The following is a 20,900-nucleotide window of genomic DNA, read 5'->3' on the forward strand; positions in this document are numbered from 1 at the left end:
TGCGTTGGAGGCAGTACAGAGAAGATTTACTAGGGTAATGCCTGGAATGGACGGGCTGTCTTACGAGGAAGGATTGGACAAGCTAGGCTTGTATCCACTGGAATTTAGAAGAGTAAGATGTGACTTGATTGAAACATATAATATCCTGAGGGGTCTTGACAGGGTGGATGTGGAAAGGATGTTTCCCCTTGTGGGAGAATCTATAACTAGGGGTCACTGTTTAGAAATAAGGGGTCGCAAATTTAAGACAGAGATAAGGAGATTTTTATTTTCTTTCGGAGGCTCGTGAGCCTTTGGAATTCTCATCCTCAAACGGCGATATAAGCGGAGTCTTTGAATATTTTTAAGGCAGAGTAAATAGTTTCTTCACGAGCAAGGGAGTGGAGGATTACCGGGGGGTGGTGGAAATGTGAAGTAATCAGTAGAGACAAAAACGTATTGAATGGCATGGCAGAGCAGGCTCGAAGGACCGAGTGGCCTACTCCTGATCATAATTCGTATGTTCGTACATGAGGATCGAGTTACCAACAGCAGCAGAATTGTACTCAACTGCAATCTGTAATCTCATGGCCCGGCATATCCCCCACTCTACCATTACCATCAAGGTCGGTGACCAAACGTGGTTCAATGAAGAGTACAGCAGGGCATGCCTGGAGCAGCACCAGGCATACCTCAAAATGAGGTGTCAACCTGGGGAAGCTACAACACAGGATTATTTGGGGGCCAAACTGCATAAGCAGCATGCAATAGACAGAGTCAAGTGATCTCATAACCAACAGATCAGAACTAAGCTCTGCAATCCTGTCACATCCAGCCATGAATGGTGGTACACAAGTAAAAGACTAACTGAAGGAGGTGGCTCCACAAATATCCCCATCTTCAATGATGAGGGAGCCCAACACATCAGTGCGAAAGATAAGGTTGAAGCATTTGCAACAATCTTCGCTCGAGGTGCCGAGTTGATGATTCATCTCAGACTCCTCCTGAATGCATCAGCTATTTCGATTCACTCCGTGTGACATCAAGTAACGACTAAAGGCACTGGAGACGGCAAAGGCTCTGGGCTCCGACAATGTTCTGGCAATAGTTCTGAAGACCTATTCTCCAGAACTTGATCTGCCCCTAGCCAAGTTGTTCCAGTACAGCTACAACATTGGCATGTACCTGACAATGTGGAATATTCCCCAAGTATGTCTTTGACACCAAAAGCAGGTCATGTCCAAGCTGGACAATCAGCCTACTCCCAATCATCATAAAAGTGATGGAAGATGTCATCAACAGTGCCATCAAACGGCACTTGCTTTGTAATAACCTGCTCAGTGACGCTCAGTTTGGGTGCGCCAGTGCCACTCAGCTCCTGACAACATTACAGCCTTAGTTCAAACATGGACAAAAGAGCTGAATTCAAGAAGTGAAGAGAAAGTGACTGCCCTTGACATCAAGGCAGCATTTGACCGACTATGGCATCAAGGAACCCTTGCAAAACTGGGGTCAATGGGAATCAGTGGGAAAACTCTCCGCTGGTTGGAGTCATACCTAGTGCAAAGGAAGATGGTTGTGGTTGTTCGAGGTCAATCATCTCAGCTCCAGGACTTCACTGCAGGAGTTCCTCAGGGTAATGTCCTCGGCCCAAACATCTTCAGCTGATTCATCAATGACCTTCCTTCAATCATAACGTCAGAAGTGGGGATGTTCACTGATGATTCTCCAATGTTCAGCATGATTCGTGACTCCTCAGCTACTGAAGCAATCCGTGTCGAAAAGATGAAGCACTTGAGGAATATAAAGACAGTAGGAAGGAACTTAAGCAAGGAGTTAGGAGGGCTAAAAGGGGTCATGAAAAATCATTGGCAAGCAGTGGGCGCAGTGGTTAGCACCGCAGCCTCACAGCTCCAGCGACCCGGGTTCAATTCTGGGTACTGCCTGTGTGGAGTTTGCAAGTTCTCCCTGTGTCTGCGTGGGTTTCCTCCCACATGCCAAAGACTTGCAGGTTGATCGGTAAATTGGCCATTATAAATTGTCCCTAGTATAGGTCGGTGGTAGGGAAATATAGGGACAGGTGGGGATGTGGTAGAAGTATGGAATTAGTGTAGGATTAGTATAAATGTGTGGTTGATGGTCGGCACAGACTTATGATTATTGTGAAACTGGACGTCTCTCCTTGTTGAGAATGGGATGTCTAGGACACCTAGAAAAAAATATGGATGGAATGTAGGGACAGACAGGGCATAATTTGTATTTTCACCGTCAGGAAACATGCTTGTGTGTGATCAATATAATAACATCAAAGCCGACATTGGTTTGAACAGATTCAAAGCTGTGATTGGCTCTTGACGCCAAATCTGGGAAACAGACAACATTCGCAGCGCCAGTCTCAGAGTGTTTAACACTTACTGAGCCTAGAAAATGCAAATACCCGCCGTGAATCCGCAGCACAGGCCGAGCGGAGGGGAAATCCTGTCCTGGAAACGCTAAATGTAACGAACAGTTCGGCCTGAGATTGTGTGGATGTGAATATTCTGGAAGAGAGTGTATTAAAGGGGCGGGCGCGTTAGTCTAATGCCACTGTGTTTGTGGGTCTGGTCTCATCGCCGGATTTCCGACTCCTTCTTGTGTAAAATAACAAGATTTTCCAGTCAAAGAAGCACTTTGCCCCCATTCTAATCCTCAAAGTGGGAATTCAGTGTTGTTTGTTTGTTGATTTCAAGATTTTAATCGAAAAGTATGGAACATGTCAGCGATCGGCTGAGAGAGAGTCATCAGTGCAGCAATGAAACGGGTTTCAGTCGAAAATGGAGTCTTTACTTCAAGTGAAACCTTTGTGACAGCAAACATTCTGATGTCAGAGACAGGAAGGATCTAGCCTGGGACTCTGGAATACCCGAATTTCAGTGGAATTGGAGAGTTTAGGACCAGAGAGAAACACAGAGAGGCAGCAGGAGCCGGGAGCTGACAGCAGGTTGTCTCCGCCCCGTCCGCTCACTGCCTTTAAGTTGCTCAGTGCCGCCACCACCAGCTTCATTTCTGACCCAGTTCTGACCGACAGAGAGACTTTGTGCAGAGTCCTGGACATGACCGATACTGCAGCCGCCGAAACTGCTCCTCCAGCCGCCGCTGCTCAAGTCAAGACTCCCAAGAAGAAGAAGGCGGCTCCTCGGAAGGGGTCAGGCGGTCCCAAGTTGGGCGAGCTGATCCTCAAGACTGTGGCGGAATGCAGTGTCCGCAGTGGGATGTCACTGCAGGCAATAAAGAAGGCTCTGCGTGTTAAAGGTGTCGATGTGGAGAAGAGCAAGTTCCCAATCAAGCAAAGTATCAAGCGGCTTGTGACGAAAGACTTCCTGGTGCAGACGAAGGGCACGGGGGCCTCCGGCACCTTCAAAATCGCGAAACAGGAAAAGAAGGGAAATGTGGTGAAGAAGATTAAGACAGGAGCAGCCAAGAGATCTTTAGTGAAGAAAACAGCTGCCAAGAAACAGATCACAAAGAAAACAGCCAAGAAATCCCCAGGGAAGAAAATAGTCGCCAAGAAAGTGAGCAGCAAGAAGACAGCAGCCAAGAAAGTGAGCACCAAGAAGACAGCAGCCAAGAAAGTGAGCACCAAGAAGACGGCAACGCCAAAGAAGGCGGTAAAGAAAGCAACGCTTCCAAAAAAATCTCCAGCGAAGAATGCCAAAAAAGCCAAGAGGGCAACGGGCGGAAAGCCGCCCAAGAAAGTTCAATCATCAAGGGGCGTGAAGAAGCCGAAAGCAGCAAAGGCTCAGAAAGCAGCCCCTGGAAAGAAGTGAAACAGCACGGGAAACTTGTAGACATCTGAACCCAAAGGCTCTTTTCAGAGCCACCCACGTCTCTCAGGAAAGAGCTGATCCCCCGATCAAATGATCCCTGTCCCGCAGTCGTGTGCACATTTCACCTAGAAATGATTTGAAGTAAATCCAGGTTCCCTGGTGACTCTCAACCCAGCCCTTCCTCACTCTCTGCAACAAATCAGGGATGTCCGGGCCTCACTGTACCCGGGTATATGTTCGGTGAAGTCTCAGTTCATGCTCGTTTCAGGGTGACAGCCTGTAACACAGTAACACGGGCGAGATACCCCGCGTCATATCTCAAACCCCAATACATGATTTTGTATAATTCAGCTGGGGTTCGGTTTCAGTAAACTGTTCAATCCGTCTGGGAGGAGAGGTGTGCCGAAACAGGTTGACTTGTGATCGGAAGCACTGCACTTAGGCGGGTGTATTACGAACTTTTAATTGTAACAGATCCTTATTTAAAGCGCTAATTTCTGTTATCAGTGACTATCAATGCCGAATCTCCATGTTTTATGCTGAGCTCTAATGTCGAGAACTGTTTTTTTTTTGAATTGGCGGTTCGAGCAAGTGGGAGGCGGAGCGAGAGGATCAAAGACATTTCTCTGCTCTGTCTGTCACTCAGTTTCCTCCAGACCCGCCTCTGGCTCTCTGTCACTTTCTCAGTCAGGTCGGGGCAGACTGTATAAAAAGGCAGCAGAAACTACTCGTTTCTCATTCAGAATCGGTTTGTCGGAAGAAGCGTCATGACAGGAAGAGGTAAAGGAGGCAAAGGACTGGGCAAAGGCGGAGCAAAGCGGCACCGCAAAGTGCTTCGTGATAACATCCAGGGCATCACCAAGCCAGCAATTCGCCGCCTGGCTCGCCGTGGCGGAGTGAAGCGCATCTCGGGTTTGATCTATGAGGAGACCCGCGGGGTGCTGAAGGTTTTCCTGGAGAATGTGATCAGAGATGCGGTCACCTACACTGAGCACGCCAAGCGCAAGACGGTCACCGCCATGGATGTGGTGTACGCTCTGAAACGCCAGGGCCGCACTCTCTATGGATTCGGCGGCTAAACAAATCCACCTTGTCTACCAAAAACAAAAGGCTCTTATAAGAGCCACCCAAAACCTCATATAGAGATAAGTGACCTTGAAACTGCAGCGGGGATGTCTTGGGATGTGAAATTGTTGCAGCTCATCCAATGTTATGTGGACTTTATCAGATCAGTATTGGGTTGCATTTGATCATGTCCATTGCCGACCTGAACTGCCGGTAAAGATGTGGAAACGGATTTACTCCCGTTGGAGTAAGAAATGGCCGGAGCTTTATTCCCGCCAGAGACCGAACAGGGAATGAATCCCAATTCAAACCGTGTTGGAAGACACAGAGGGGGATCCAGGGCGGAAAAAAATCACGCTAAAAGCAATGAGATTTTATAATTGTTCCCGCCGAATTAGGTTTTATTTAATCTTTGAGTAGTTTGCTAATTTGAAATTGGGGGGCTTTTTGAAATTGATGAAATTTCAGTTGCAGTTCAACCAATCAGGGAGCAGCAATTCCCACCGCCCTTTTCCATCGTTTCAAACTGGATGATGGACGGTGCTTCATCCAATCACAACATTAGGGCGGTCCTTCGACTGTCTTAAATAGGCAGTCCCTGAGCAGCTTCAGCATTAAACGCGACATTATGTAAGGTCTTGGTAGATCATGGCCAGAACCAAGCAGACAGCGCGCAAATCGACCGGAGGGAAAGCTCCGCGCAAGCAGCTGGCTACCAAAGCGGCCCGCAAGAGCGCTCCAGCCACGGGCGGAGTGAAGAAGCCTCACCGTTACAGACCCGGCACTGTGGCTCTGAGGGAGATCCGCCGCTACCAGAAATCCACCGAGCTGCTCATCCGCAAACTGCCCTTCCAGCGCCTGGTGCGGGAGATCGCACAAGACTTCAAGACAGACCTGCGCTTCCAGAGCTCTGCCGTCATGGCCCTGCAGGAGGCCAGCGAGGCTTACCTGGTGGGGCTCTTTGAGGACACCAACCTGTGCGCCATCCACGCCAAGCGAGTCACCATCATGCCCAAAGACATCCAGCTGGCACGCCGCATCCGCGGGGAGCGAGCCTAAACTGACCCTGCCCGGAACTGAGTTCGGCATCAAATACCACAACGGCTCTTTTAAGAGCCACCAAATCGACCAAAGAAAGAGTTGTGATCTCTTGTTCATTCCAGCACATAAACGTCTCAGAAGGATTTGACCACTTATTTACTCAAAGCCGGGAGACACAAATACCTTTGTCTGCAGCCGGCAGCTGGAGATTTAATGACGTGTCAGTTGTAAGATCCACAGTAGCGAAACCAATGTGCTCAGCGCATTTTAATAGACCGGCGATCATTTTAGGACTGAACAAATGTTTGTGGTACATAAAGGGTAGAATGGTATAAGTGCCTTTCTAATAGGCTCTGAGGGAATTAGAATGCATTTCATCTGATGAACAGCTAAATACCAAAATCCAGTACACTTCATTCCAACACGAAACAATGATAACAGTATAATATTACAGTCTTTCAGACAGTAACCAGCCCCTTCACAGATAAAAGTGGGTGGCTCTGAAAAGAGCCTTTGGGTTCACAGATTCAACTCTGGCAGCTTCACTTGCCCTTCGTGCTCGGAGCGCTGGTTTTCTTGGGCAGCAGCACGGCTTGGATATTAGGCAGCACCCCGCCCTGAGCGATGGTCACCCCTCCCAGTAGCTTGTTCAGCTCCTCATCGTTGCGGACGGCCAGCTGCAGGTGCCTGGGGATGATACGGCTCTTCTTGTTGTCCCGGGCCGCGTTGCCGGCCAGCTCGAGGATTTCAGCTGTCAGATACTCGAGCACAGCAGCCAGATAGACCGGGGCTCCGGCACCCACCCGCTCAGCATAGTTCCCCTTTCTGAGGTGGCGGTGAACACGGCCGACCGGGAACTGCAATCCAGCCCGGGAGGAGCGAGACTTGGGTTTGGCCCGAGATTTACCACCGGTCTTCCCTCTTCCAGACATTGCCACAATCTCACAAACACTTTCACGAAGAATGCTGAGATCCGCCCACATTCCTCCTCCTTGTACCTTCTGGAGGAATGGTGTTGGGGACACTGCTGATTGGTCAGTCAGCACTCGGTGTCATTGTGCTGTACATGTAACCAATCAGAGAGCTGCTCAATTCACCAATCACAAGAATTGAGAGCGAAAAATAAGAGCGTGAATTTGTCAGCCTCCCAACGATATTTCACATTTGAAAAGCCCGCCAATATATTTGTAAAACAAGGGGCGGCTTGAATGTTGAATATTACATTTATAGGTCATATTGTTTTACAGAAAACATTGTAAAAACTTTTTATTTCTTTTATTCCACATTTTGTCCCTGATTGTTCCAGATTCGCTTTTGTAATCCGCCATGTATTCTGCTTTATTCTTTTCTTTTTATGATACTGTCTGTAACCAGCGGCTGAAAGCCTCATTCACAGTATCCTGCAACCGGACACTTTTCAGGTCAATTTTTATAATAATTCTACATCACTGATTATAGATTGATCCCTTTTCGTGGAGGACAAAAGAGGAGTAGAGATATTCTGTGTTATGTGCCAAAAAAACCTATCTGCCGACATCCCTGACCGTCTGACTCCCTCTGTTACTGTCTCTTCAATTATTTCCATTTTGTTGGAACTGGCCCATTACTTTTTCATTCTCTACCTATCATTCCACCGCACATCTATTTAGGCCCAGGCAGACTAGGTGGTCGGGTGGTTAACGCGATTGACAACTAAGTCATTGAGCTCTGCCTGCGTCGCTTCAAATCGTTTGTCTGTGAAATGTTTCTCTTAGCTGGTTGTCACTGAAGAGCACCGACTTCAGATGTCTTTTTAAGAATGTGCTGGGTCTTTCATTCTGAACAAGAACAAAGAACAGTACAGCACAGGAACAGGCCATTCGGCCCTCCAAGCCTGCGCCGATCTTGATGCCTGCCTAAACTAAAACCTTCTGCACTTCCGGGGTCCATATCCCTCTATTCCCATCCTATTCATGTATTTAATTAAAAGCAAAATACTGCGGATGCTGGAAATCTGAAACAAAAACAAGAAATGCTGGATTCACTCAGCAGGTCTGGCAGCATCTGTAGAAAGAGAAGCAGAGTTAACGTTTCGGTCAGTGACCCTTCTTCGGAACTCCGAAGAAGGGTCACTGACCGGAAACGTTAACTCTGCTTCTCTTTCCACAGATGCTGCCAGACCTGCTGAGTGAATCCAGCATTTCTTGTTTTTGTTTCTATTCATGTATTTGTCAAGTTGCCTCTTAAACGTCTCTATGGTACCTGCTTCCACCACCTCCCCCGGCAACAAGTTCCAGGCACTCACCACCCTCTGTGTAAGGATCTTGCCTCGCACATCCCTTCTAAACTTTGCCCCTCTCACCTTAAACCTATGTCCCCAGGAAATTGACTCTTCCACTCTGGGGTAAAATCTTCTGATTATCCACTCTGTCCTTGCCACTCATAACTTTGTAAACCTCTATCATGTCGCCCCTCTACCTCCGTCGTTCCAGTGAAAACAATCCGAGTTTATCCAACCTCTACTCATAGCTAATGTCCTCCAGACCAGGCAACATCCTGGTAAACCTCTTCTGTACCTACTCCAAAGCCTCCACGTCCTACTGGGAGTGTGGCGACCAGACTTGCACGTGTGGCCTAACTAAAGTTCTGTACAGCTGCAGCGTGACTTGCCAATATTTATACTCTATGCCCCGAATGATGAAGGCAAGCATGCTATATGTCTTCTTGACTACCTGATCCACCTGCTTTGCCACTTTCAGTGACCTGTGGACCTGTACGCCCAGATCTCTCTGCCTGTCAATACTCCTAAGGGTTCTGCCACTTACTGGATAATTCCCACCTGTATTAGATCTTCCAAAATGCATTACCTCACATTTGTCTGGATTAAACTCCATCTGCCATGATGGAATACGAGAAAGAACTTTTTATGTACTGAATGGTAATGACCTGGAACTCACTGACCACAAGGGTGGAAGAAGCTGAGGCAGTTAATGACGTCAAGAGGATATTGGGATGGCATCTGAAGGAAATAAACTTGCAGAGCTACAAGGATCGTGTGGGGAAATGAGTGTGACTGGATTCATCTATGGAGAGCTGGCATGGAGTCGATGGGCCCAATGGCTTCCTTCTGTGCTGGAAATATCTGTATGTTTACTATTTGTTTGTGACTAAAACCTGATTATTTTAAAGGCTTTTTCAATATATAGTAGCCATAAAAAGAAACCACAGGTCCATTTTATGTGAGAACTGCATAGATGATGAGAATTTTATCAATTGCTCTGACATTTTTAGATAGTTTAATTCAAGTTCCAGAATTAAAGCCTGACATTCAACAGGGCAATAAAGATGGTCATTGTGATGGCCAGGAATCAAAACTAACTCAACTGCTTGGAAAGCAGCTTTGCTCACCAATATAACAAGATTGCTTCTGGAAACAGGCCCCTCAGGCTTCATTTATGGAGCAACTACACACAATAGCCTTCTGATTAATCAAATGCTTTGCGAGCATTTTAATCTGAAACTTTTAGTTTATGTTGATCAAAAACAAAATACTGTGGATGCTGGAAATCTGAAATAAAAACAGAATGTAATGTAAATACTCTGATGTAAGATCACAGACCTGAAACGTTAAATCTGTTGCTCTCTCTGCAGGTGCTGCCAGCCCTGATGGGTATATCCAGCACTTTGTTTTCATTAACACGTTTATGTTACCATTGAAGGATAGAATCATTGAATGGTTGCATCACAGAAAGAGGACATTCGGCCCATTCTGTCTGGGCCAGGTTTCTGCAAGAGTATCTCACCTAGTCCCACTCCACGGCCTTTTCTCCATAGCTTGGTAATTTTGATTTACTCTTCATATCATTCTCCAATTCTCTTTGGAAGGGCTCTATTGAATGTGTCTCCACCACACTCTGTTATTTCTCTCCAATTAAAATAGATACAAATGAATGGTTCTCTCGTTGCACAACTCACTTTCGGCCAGAAGATGGCACCAGCCACAATCATTTGCTCCTTACGGTTTTTGTATACACGTCTCTATTGCGATGGGCCTGTTGCTGCCTGGGGAGCTTGCCAAGTCCACCATGTCGAAAGGGACAAAGGCAGTGACCAAGCACAACAGCTCCTTGTAGATCTCCACAATGTACAGAAATAAAGCACCAAGCACAACGGCTCTTTTAAGATCCACTGACAGCCTCTCTGAAATAATCGATTTGCTGAAGTGATTTCAATACCAACTGTTCAAATTTCAGCCAAGTTAACTTTGAGTTCTCAAACAAGCACGTTCACCAACCGGTTCAAACATTGTGTCACTTATTAATTCCCTGCCCTACAAACTAAATATCGTCCAGTGATCGCCATTGTACCTGACAGTTTCTGGTACGGGAGTATTGATTTAGTCTGTATCTGTCAGTTTTTGGAGTATGATGTGGGGTTTACACTGTACCTGTCATTCTGTGGTGTGTGAATGTTGGTTTTATTTTCTGGTATTTAAATATGTATTCTGTTCTGTACCTGTCAGTTTCTGGTATGTGTGTAGTTTTCACTTCGTGTTTGTCAGTTTCTGCTATGGGAGTATGGGATTTACTCGACATTTGTCTGCCGCTGAAATGTGAGTGTGCGTTTGAACCTTTAATTCCTTTGTGCCTTACAGTATTGATCTTTACCTATCAGTTTCTGCAGTGTGTGTGGGGTTTGCTTCATGCTTCTCTCTTTCTGGTATGTTTGTATAATTTTACTCTGCTCTCACAGGTGAGTGTTGTTTTCTTGTCTATTTTGCTGTATCATTCAGTTTCTGGGATGCAAATGTAAGTTTCACTCTATATCTCTCAATCCCTAACCTGTAATTTGTCTGTATCTGATTGTGAGTGCAGGTTTTTTTTCCTGCTCCTGTCTGTTACAGGTAATGCAGAGTTTATAGAAAGGGAAGAACTTAAAACAATCATCATCACTAGGGAAAAAATACTCTGCAAACCATTAGGATTGAAGGTAGACAAGTCCCCAGGTCATGATAGCCTTCATCCTAGGGTCTTAAAGGAAGTTGCAGCAAGATAGTGGATCCATTGATTATAATATTTCAAAATTCCCTGGATGCAGGAAAGGTTCCAGTGGATTGGAAAAATGCCAATATAACGCCCTTCTTCAAAAAGGGAGGAAGGCAGAAAGTAGGAAACTATAGACCAGTTAGTTTCACATCCATCTATATTGGGAAATTGTTAGAATCCATTATTAAGAATGTAATAACAGGTCAGTTGGAAAGTCAAAACGCAATACATCAGAGTCAGTATGGTTTTATGAAGGGTAAATCGTGTTTGACTAATTTGCTAGAGTTCTTCGAACATGTAACAAGCAAAGTGGATAATGGGGATCCTGTAGATGTAGCATATCTGGACTTCCAGAAGGCATTGGATAAGGTGCCGCACAAAAGGAAAGATCACATGTGGTTAGGGGTAATTTATGGGCTTGGATAGAGGATTGGCTAATCAACAGAAAACAGAGGTTCAGTATAAATGGGTCTTTTTTCTGGTTGGCAAGATATAACTAGTGGGGTGTCACAGGGTTCGGTCCTTGTGACCCAACTATTTACAATCTATATTAATGACTTGGATGCAGGGACAGAAGGCACTATAGCCAAATTTGCTGATGACATGAAAACAGGTTGGATAGTAAGTTGCAATAAATAAATAAGAAATTTACGAATGGATATGGATAGCTTAAGTGAATGGGCCAAAATGTGGCAGATGGAGTTTCACGTGGATAAGTGTGAGGTTATCCATTTTGGTCAGAAGAATAGAAAATCAAATTATAATCTAAATGGAGAGAAACGTCAGAGTGCTTTGGAACAGAGACATGTTGGCGTTCTCGTGCGTGAATTGCAGAAAACTGGTATGCAGATGCAGCAGGTATTAGGGAACCCAAATGGAATTTTGGCATTCATTGCGAAAGGAAAAGAGTATAGAAGTAGGGAAGTGTTGCTGCAACTGTACAAGGTATTAGTGAGACAGCACCTGGAGTATTAAGTACAGTTTTGGTCCCCTTACTTGAGGAGGGATCTAGTTGCATTGGAGGCAGTTCAGAGGAGGTTCACTAGACTGATTCCAGAGATGAGGGGTTTGTCTTATGAAGAGAGATTGAGCAGTTTAGGCCTTTGCTCTTTTGTGTTTAGAAGAATGAGGGGAAATCTAATTGAGGTATATAAGATGATTAAGGGGATTGAGAAAGTAGACAGAGAGGATGTTTCCTCTTGTGGTGCAAACTGGAACGAGAGGTTATAGTTTCAGAATAAGGGGTAGCAGATTTAAAAGAGAGGTGAGGAGAAATTACTTCTCTCAAAGGGTCGTGAGACTGTGGAATTCACTACCCCAGAGTGTGGTGGATGACGGGACGTTGAGTAAATTTAAGGAGGAGATGGTCAGATTTTCCATTAATATTGGGTTGAACGGTTATGGAGAACGGGCAGGAAAGTGGAGTTGAGGCCGAAATGAGATCAGCCATGATTGTATTGAATGGCGGAGCAGGTTTGAGGGGCTGAATTGCCTACTCCTGCTCTTAGTTCTTATGTTCTTTTATGTGAGAAACATCTTAGTCTGTATTTTGAAGCCTCAGATATATCTGCGTGTCGCTTGAACTCTGTCCTTGTCAGTTTCTGGTCTCTGAGTCTATCATTGTGGGTTCAATCATTACCCAGAGCTCAGTTTAACTGGTGAAATTTACAGGCTCCTTTTTTTTTTGCTCTATTTAACAATGATCTTTGCCATTGTTTCTGACTGAGAACTCATTTATTACCTGAAAGACTGTGCTTTGGTTAACATAGTTCTCATTGAATGAAAACTGAAGCTCAGCTATATGGGAGCTGCACATGGATGATGAGAGTATTTTGTCAATTTTATTTTTGAAATTACATTGACAATTAAGGTATCAATGCAGCTGGATGGTATTAGAATTGATACCTGACCTGCAGGAAGGAACCGAGGTCAACAGCTTGGAAGGCAGCTTTGGTCAGCATTAAACCACCATCACTCAATGAGTTTGACATATGTAAACATGTACTTTATTCAGTAACATTTATTTTCTATTTTGTGATTACATCTGGTTCCAATTCATCATTTCAGGCTCCAGTACTCTGTGTGAGGTGGGATTAATGTGGTGTATGTCAGTTTCTGCTACTCCCTGTGAGTATGAATATACTTATGTACCCATCAGTCTGTCAAACTGAATATGTGTACGGATAAATTCATTTTTCATCAGTAACTGGCACTGACAGTGAGCCTGAGATTCATTCAATATCTCTGTCTCTGGTATTGTATGTGAATGTGTTGTTTATTCTGTGGCTCTCATTGTGCTTTTTATTCTCCACTGCTCTTTGTCAATGAAATTTGTCCTGTGTCCATCAGTTTCATGTACTGTAATTGAGTATGGGATGCATTATATAGCTGTCATTCTCTGATCTGCCAGACAGATTTTTGATCTACAATGGAATAAAGGGTTATGGGGGAAGCCAAGAAATTGAAGTTAAGACCACAATCAGATCAGCCATAATTTTAATGAATGAAAAGCAGGCAGGGGGGTCAAATGGCCTAGTCTTGCTCCTGTTTCTTATGTTATTTATTTCATGACCTAAGAACATAAGAAATAGGAGTAAGAGCAGGCCATTCGGCCCCTCAAACCTGCCCCGAATTTCAATAAGATCATGGCTGATCTGCCTCAGACCTCAACTCCTCTTTCATGCTAGCTCCTCATAGCCCTCAACTCCCCAACATTTCAAAAATCTATCTACCTCCTCTTTAAATACTTTCAGTAATCTCACCTCCACAACTCTCTGGGGTAGGGAATTCCAGACACTCACTACGCTCTGAGAGAAGAAATTCCTTTGCATCTCAGTTTTAAATGAGTGTCCCCTTATTCTGCAACTATGTCCCCCAGTTCGAGATTCCCCCATTAGTGGAAATATCTTCTCAGCATCTACCCTGTCAAGCCGCCTCAGAATCTTATACGTTTCAACAAGGTCACCCCTCATTCTTCTATACTGTAATGAATAAAGGGCTAACCTGTGTAGCCGTTCTTGAGAAGTCAACCCCTTCATCTCAGGTATAAGCCGAGTGAATCTCTTTTGAACTGCTTCCAATGCTCGGATATCCTTTCTTAAATACGGGGATGAAAACTGTACACAGTACTCCATGTGCGGCCTCACCGACACCCTGTACAGTTGTAACAAGACTACCCTATTTATAAACTCCAACCCCCTGGCAATAATGTCCAAAATTCCATTTGTCTTTTTAATTACTTGCTGCACCTGAATACTAACTTTTGTGTTTCAAGGACAAGAACCCAGATCCCTCTGTGCTCCACTTTTTTGGAGTCTCTCTCCATTTAAATAATCATCTGCCTTTTGATTCTTCCTGTCAAAGTACATGACCTCACACTTTCCTACATTAAACTTCATCTGCCAAGCTTTTGCCCACTGACTCAACCCATCTATATCCTTTGCAGATTCCTTACGTCGTCATGACAGCATGTCTTCCCACCTATTTTTGGATAGTCTTCAAATGTGGATATATTGCACTCTGCCCCGTCCTCCAAGTCATTCATATAGATAGTAAATAATTGAGGGCCTTGGACTGATCCTTGTGGCACTCCACTAGTTAAATCTTTCCAACCTGAAAAAGACCCATTAATCCCAAATCTCTGTCTTCTGTGTGTCAACCAATCCTCAATCCATGCTAATACATTACCCCCAATACCCCATGAGCTCCTGTCTTTTACTATAATCATGACTGTAGCTCTTCATCAAATGCTTTCCGGAAATCCAAATACACCACAGCACCCGGTACCAGTTTAGCTTAGTTTAGAGATACAGCACTGAAACAGGCCCTTCGGCCAACCGAGTCTGTGCCGACCATCAACCACCCATTTATACTAATCCCATATTCCTACCACATCTCCACCTGTCTCTATATTTCCCTACCACCTACCTATACTCGGGGCAATTTATAATGGCCAATTTACCTACCAACCTGCAAGTCTTTTGGCTTGTGGGAGGAAACCAGAGCACCTGGAGAAAACCCACGCAGACACAGGGAGAACTTGCAAACTCCACACAGGCAGTACCCAGAATTGATCCCGGGTCGCTGGAGCTGTGAGGCTGCGGTGCTAACCACTGCGCCACCGTGCCGCCAGAGTTTATCAACTCTGCTTGTTATACCATCAAAGAACTCTGGCAAATTTATCAAACATGATTTCCATTTCACAAAACCATGTTGACTTGGTTTGATTGCATTAAGCTTTTCTAAATGTCCTGCTATTTCTTCCTTCACAATGGACTCCAGCATTTTCCCAATGACAGATGTTAGACTGACTGGCCTATCGTTTTCTGCTTTTTTATCTCCCTCCCTTCGTGAACAGGGGCATCACATTAACGGTTTTCCAATCTGCGAGGACCCTCCTGGAATCCACTGAGATCTGGAATATTTTGACCAATGTTTCCATTACCTCTGCAGCCACTTGGTTTAAAACTCTTGGATGTAGGCCATCAGGTCCTGGTGACTTGTCTGCCTTTAGTCCCATTAGTTTGTCAAGTACTTTGTCCCTCGTGATAGAGACAGTTACAAGATCTTTCTTCCTATTAGGCCCTTGATTATCTGATATCTGTGGGAAGTTTATAGTGTCCTCCACTGTGAAGACTGATGCAAAATATTGGTTTAAATTATCTGCCATTTCCCTGTTCCCTGTAATCAATTCTACAGTCACATCCTCCAAAGTCCCACACTCTCTTTAGCTACTCTCTTTTTCTATACCCAGAGAAGCTCTCGCTGTTTGTTTTTATATTTCTTGCCAATTTACTTTCATAATCAATTTTCTCCCTTTTTATTAGCTTTTTAGTCATCCGCTGCTGGTTCCTAAAAAAATTCCCAATTGTCCGGCCTACCACTAATCTTTGCCGCTTTGTATGCCTTAGTTTTTGATTGGATACTCTCCTTGACTGAATTTGTTAATCATGGGTGCTTCATCCTTCTCTTTTTGGCTGGGATTAATTTTTGCTCACCATTATGAACTATCTGTTTAAATGCCTGCCACTGCTCATCCACTGACTTTCCCCTTACGCTATTTTCCCAGCACGCTTTAGACAACTCTTTCTTCATACCACTGCAATTGCCTTTTTCAAGTTGAGGACACTGGTTTGAGACCCGAGTTGCTCGCCCTCAAACTGAATTTGAAATTCTACCATGTTGTGATCACTACACACCAGAGGATTCTTAACTACAATATCTCTTATTAATACTACCTTATTACACATTGCTAGATCTAAAATAGCCTGTTCCTGGGTAGGTTCTGCAATGTATTGCTCTTAGTAACAGTCCCTGATGCATGCTACAAATTTGTCTTCCATGTTACCTCTGCCAATCTGATTTGTCCACTCAATATGCAGATTAAAATTACCCATAACAATTCTGCCACCCTTCTTACATGGCACCTTTATTTCCCGATTTATACTTTGTCCAACAGTGAGCCAACACGTAAGGGACCTATAGTCGAATCCCACCCGTGACTTCTTCCCCTTGCTATTCCTAATTTCCACCCAAACTGATTCTACATCATGATCTATTGCACCTATATCACCACTCACCACTGCACTGATACCTTCCTTTGATAACAAAGCTATCCTACCTGCTTCTTTTTGTCTATTTTTCCAGAACGTTGAATATTGAGTTTCCAGTCTTGGTCACCCTGCAACTACGTCTCTGTAACAGCTATCAAGTCACATTCATTTATTTCTATTTGTGCCATCAACTCATCTACCTTTTTCCAAATGTTGGGTGCATTCAGTTCAAGAGCCTTAAGCTTTGACTTTTTACCATTATTAGTCATTCTGGTTTTAATTTCTGCTAATATTTTCGGCACCTTCCTGTCACACTTTGATTACCATATGTCTCTTCACTAGTCTGCACCAGTGCTTTCTCATTCCTTTTTGATTTTTTAAACTTCCCTTCAATTGAAACCTTCTCCCCACTAATTACTTTAAAGTCATATCTACAACCCTAGTTATACGATTCAACAGGACACTGGTCCCAGCATGGTTCAAATGAAGCCCATCCCAATGGAACAGCTCTCTCCTTCCCCAGTACTGGTGCCACTGCTGCATGAATTGGAACCCATTACTCACACACCAAACTTTGAGCCACACGTTTACCTCTCCAATCTTATTTACCCTATGTCAATTTGTACATGGCTCAGGTAGTAATCCGGAGAGTACTACCTTTGATGTTCTGATGTTTAATTTAGCCCCGAGCTGTTCCTTGTACCTCAGCAGAACCTCTTTCAAGTCCTACTTATGGCATTGATATCTATGTGGACCACAACAACTGGATCCTTCCCATCCCACTCCAAGTTCCTCTCCAGTCCAGAAGAGATGTCCTTAATCTTGGCACCAGATAGACAGCACAGCCTTCAGGACTCCCTGTCTTTGCTGCAGAGAACGGTATCTATTCCCCGAACTATACTATCCCCTATTACTAAACCCCCACTTGAATGGCACTCTGAACCACGGTGCTGTGATCAGTTTGCTCATCCTCCCTGCAGCCTGTGCCCTCGTCCACATGTGGAGCAACAACCTCATACCTCATGGATAAGGGCTAAGGATAAGGATAATGATATGACTGTGGATCACATTCTGTACCTTTCAGTCTCTGATCCTGTGTGTGAATTTAGGCTTCATTATGAATTTGACAGTCTCTGGTACTGGATGTGTGTTTGGAATTCATTCCCTTTGTGTTTGTCTCTAGGGGATTCTGTACATGCATGAGAAATTCTGTATCTGCCAGTATCTGTACTGTGCACACATGTTGGACTCATTCAATATATGTAAGTTACTGATACTGTGTCTGTATTTGTGATTCATTCTCGATCTCTGAAGCTCTTGTTCTCTGTTTGAGTGTAGGATTCATTCTGCACCTAGGTGTCTATGTACTGTATGCGAGTGTGGGATCCTGCTGTATTCATAGAAACATAGAAAATAGGAGCAGGAGAAGGCCCCCAAAGGGCTTGCTTCACCATTTAAATAGGGATCATGGCTATTTGTCCAATTCAGTGCCCTGTTCTCATATTCTCCCCATATCAGTTGATCCCTTTGGCATTAAGAAATATATCTATTTCCTTCTTGAATATATCTAATGACTTGGCCTCCACTGCCTTCTGCGGTAGACAACTCCATAGGTTCATCATCCTCTAAGTGAAGAAATTTCTCCTCATCTCAGTTCTAAATTGCATACCCCGTATCCTGAGACTGTGACCCCTGGTTCTGGACTCCCCAACCATCGGGAACATCCTCCCTGCATTCAGCATGATTAGTCCTGTTAGAATTTTATTGGTTTCTGTGAGATCCCCTCTCATTCTTCTAAACCAAAGTGAATACAGGCCTACTTGACCCAATCTCTCCTCGTACATCAATCCTGCCATCCCAGGAAACAAGGTGAGAACAAAATTCCTCAGATACAGAGACCAAAACTGCAGACAATACAGTGGCACAGTGGTTAGCACCACAACCTCACAGCTCCAGCGACATGGGTTTGGTTCTGGGGACTGCCTATGCGGAGTTTGCAAGTTCTTCCTGTGACCATGTGGGTTTCCGCTGGGTGCTCTGATTTTCTCCCACAGCCAAAGACTTGCAGGTTGATAGGTAAATTGGCCATTGTAAATTACCCCATGTATAAGTAGGTGGTAGGGAAGGTGGGTAGAGATAGGGAATATGGCATTAATGTAGGATTAGTGTAAATAGGTGATTGTTGGTCGGATGGGGTTAATGTAGGATTAGGATAAAAATGAGTCGTTGTTGGTCAGCACAGACTCGGTTGCCAAAGGGCCTGGTTCAGTGCTGTATCACTCGATGACTCTAAATACTCCAGATGAGTCTCACCAAGGCCTTGTATAACTGCAGCAAGACATCTGTGCTCCTGTACTCAAATCCGCTTGCAACGAAGGTCAACATACCATTTTCCTTCCTAATTGCTTGCTGCACCTGAATGCTTGCTTTCAGCGACTGATGTACAAGGACACCCAGGTCTCGTTGCACCTCCCCCTTTCCCTATCTATCACTATTCAGATAATAATCTGCTTTACTGTTTTAAAACCCAAGTGGATAACTTCACTTTTATCCTATTGATATTTCATCTGCCGTGCAATTGCCTACTCACCCAACTTGTCCAAATCACATTGGAGCCTTTTGCATCCTCCTCACAGCTCACAATCCACCCCCCCAAACCCCACCCCCAGCTCTGTGTCATCTGCAAACCTGGAAATGTTACATTTACTTCCCTCACCCAAGTCTGTAAGATATATTGTGAATAGCTGGGGCTCAAGCACAGTTTCCTGCAGTACCCCACTGGACCCTGCCTGCCACCCAGAAAAATACCCATTTATTCCTACTCTGTTTCCTGTCTGTCAACTAATTCCCAATCCCTGCCAGTATATTACCCCCAATCCCATGTGCTTTCATTTTGCACACTAACCTCTTATGTGGGACCTTGACAAAAGCCTTCTGAAAATCCAAATGCACCACATCCACTAGTTCTCCATTATCAAGTCTGCTAGTTACATCCTCAAAAAACTCCAGTGGATTTGTTAAGCATGACTTCTCTTTCGTAAAACTATCACATCCTTTATAATAGACTCCAGCATTATCCCCACGACTGATGTAAGGTTCACTCGTCTGTAATTCCTTTTTTTTCTCTCCCTCCTTGTTTTAAATAGTGGGGTTACATTTTCCACCCTCCAATCTGTACGAACTGCTCCAGAGTCTACAGAATTTTGGAATATCCGGTATTTCATATGTATCTCAGGCATTGTGGTGACAACTCTTTGTTTCACACGTTAATGTATCAATATGTGTTTACTTGTGTTTAATTTAAAATATGGATTAACAATGTTTTATTGCTGTAGGTTTTATTCAATTCTTGTTTGTGAGTTGTAGCTTTTTATCCAATTTGTATCTCTGCAAAAGCAATTGTGAATGACAATCTTTCAATTTTAGACAATGACCTGACATGTAATGTCAAATTCCATCAGTTTGCAGTAAATGAACTAATCCTGTATGTTTTTGTCTGACCCTTAGTGACATGTTTACACTGGTGTGTAATTTGTAGCTCAGTTTATATTGTGGGGTATGTTATTGGGATTCATTCTGTAGCTTTCAATCAGGTACATTTTGTCTGTTCTGTTTAAGATTTGGTATTTGAATTGTAGCCAAGGCGACACAGTGTATTTAAATCAGATAATGTGTGTGTTTTTGGACTGTGAATCATGTATCTACCAGTCAGTTGGAGAGAAATAGAAACAAATACTATCTATATGCTCTGTTTGACTATTGGATTGATAATGTCTCTCTTTGGGATCAGTGTGGGTCTGACTACTTCTTTTGTTTGTTACAGTGGAAATGACGACCTGACCGTGTCACTGTGCTTTGTGACTGATACTGTACCTAATATGTGTTGGAACGAGCTGGAGGTACTTTTCCATCTATTGATGAGTCATGACTTTCGTTCTGGTTCCTTCGAGTGTTTGCCTGGCAGATAAAAAAGGTAACTCTTACACTTGAAGAACAGGTGAGTGAGAAGACACAAAAGTGATCAATGTAATATTTTCAATAATAATCATTCTGAGCAATCACAAAAGGAAAGTTCACACATAAGCAGTGTCAGTGTCTGAGTCCACTGCAGTACTGCAGCACTCTGCTTCTGTTTCCCAGGTATTTGGAGCAGTTTTACAGCAATTTTGTGACATTCAGAAACAACCCATGCCCCGCAGTGCTCAATGACTCGGACGACTCAATGGAGAAGTGACATTTGCACAAGCCAGAGTTCTATTTCCATGTCCAATTGTTCAATGGACAAGAAGTAATAACTGTTTAAAAAAAAGTGTCCTTAATCTCCTCTCCTGATCCTGCAATAGACAGTCTTAGAAAAGCTGCCATGTTTTCATTATTCAGCCATTTTTTTTCTGCCATTCAGAGAGATACAGTATCGAAACAGGCCCTTCCTG

At 44.1% G+C, this 20,900-nt stretch overlaps 3 protein-coding genes across 3 annotated transcripts; 2 read left to right on the plus strand and 1 right to left on the minus strand.

Moving 5' to 3' along the window:
- Window positions 1-3,095: 3,095 nt before the first annotated feature.
- Window positions 3,096-3,785, plus strand: LOC137356400 (histone H1-like; the record flags this gene model as incomplete). The annotated part of the gene is made up of 2 exons (XM_068022288.1): window positions 3,096-3,407; window positions 3,486-3,785. Coding segments are annotated over 2 exons (612 nt in total), but the record flags the coding sequence as incomplete, so codon positions are not given.
- Window positions 3,786-4,546: 761 nt separating this feature from the next.
- On the plus strand, window positions 4,547-4,864 carry LOC137356237 (histone H4). The gene has a single exon (XM_068022110.1). The coding sequence runs from the start codon at window positions 4,553-4,555 to the stop codon at window positions 4,862-4,864; it is 312 nt and encodes a 103-aa protein (XP_067878211.1). The 5' UTR covers window positions 4,547-4,552.
- A 1,309-nt stretch (window positions 4,865-6,173) lies between these two features.
- Window positions 6,174-6,823, minus strand: LOC137356488 (histone H2A-like). The gene has a single exon (XM_068022373.1). The coding sequence runs from the start codon at window positions 6,821-6,823 to the stop codon at window positions 6,434-6,436; it is 390 nt and encodes a 129-aa protein (XP_067878474.1). The 3' UTR covers window positions 6,174-6,433.
- Window positions 6,824-20,900: the final 14,077 nt, after the last annotated feature.

The sequence above is a fragment of the Heterodontus francisci genome, chromosome 45 (genome assembly GCF_036365525.1).
Source record: "Heterodontus francisci isolate sHetFra1 chromosome 45, sHetFra1.hap1, whole genome shotgun sequence".
Taxonomy (NCBI): domain Eukaryota; kingdom Metazoa; phylum Chordata; class Chondrichthyes; order Heterodontiformes; family Heterodontidae; genus Heterodontus; species Heterodontus francisci.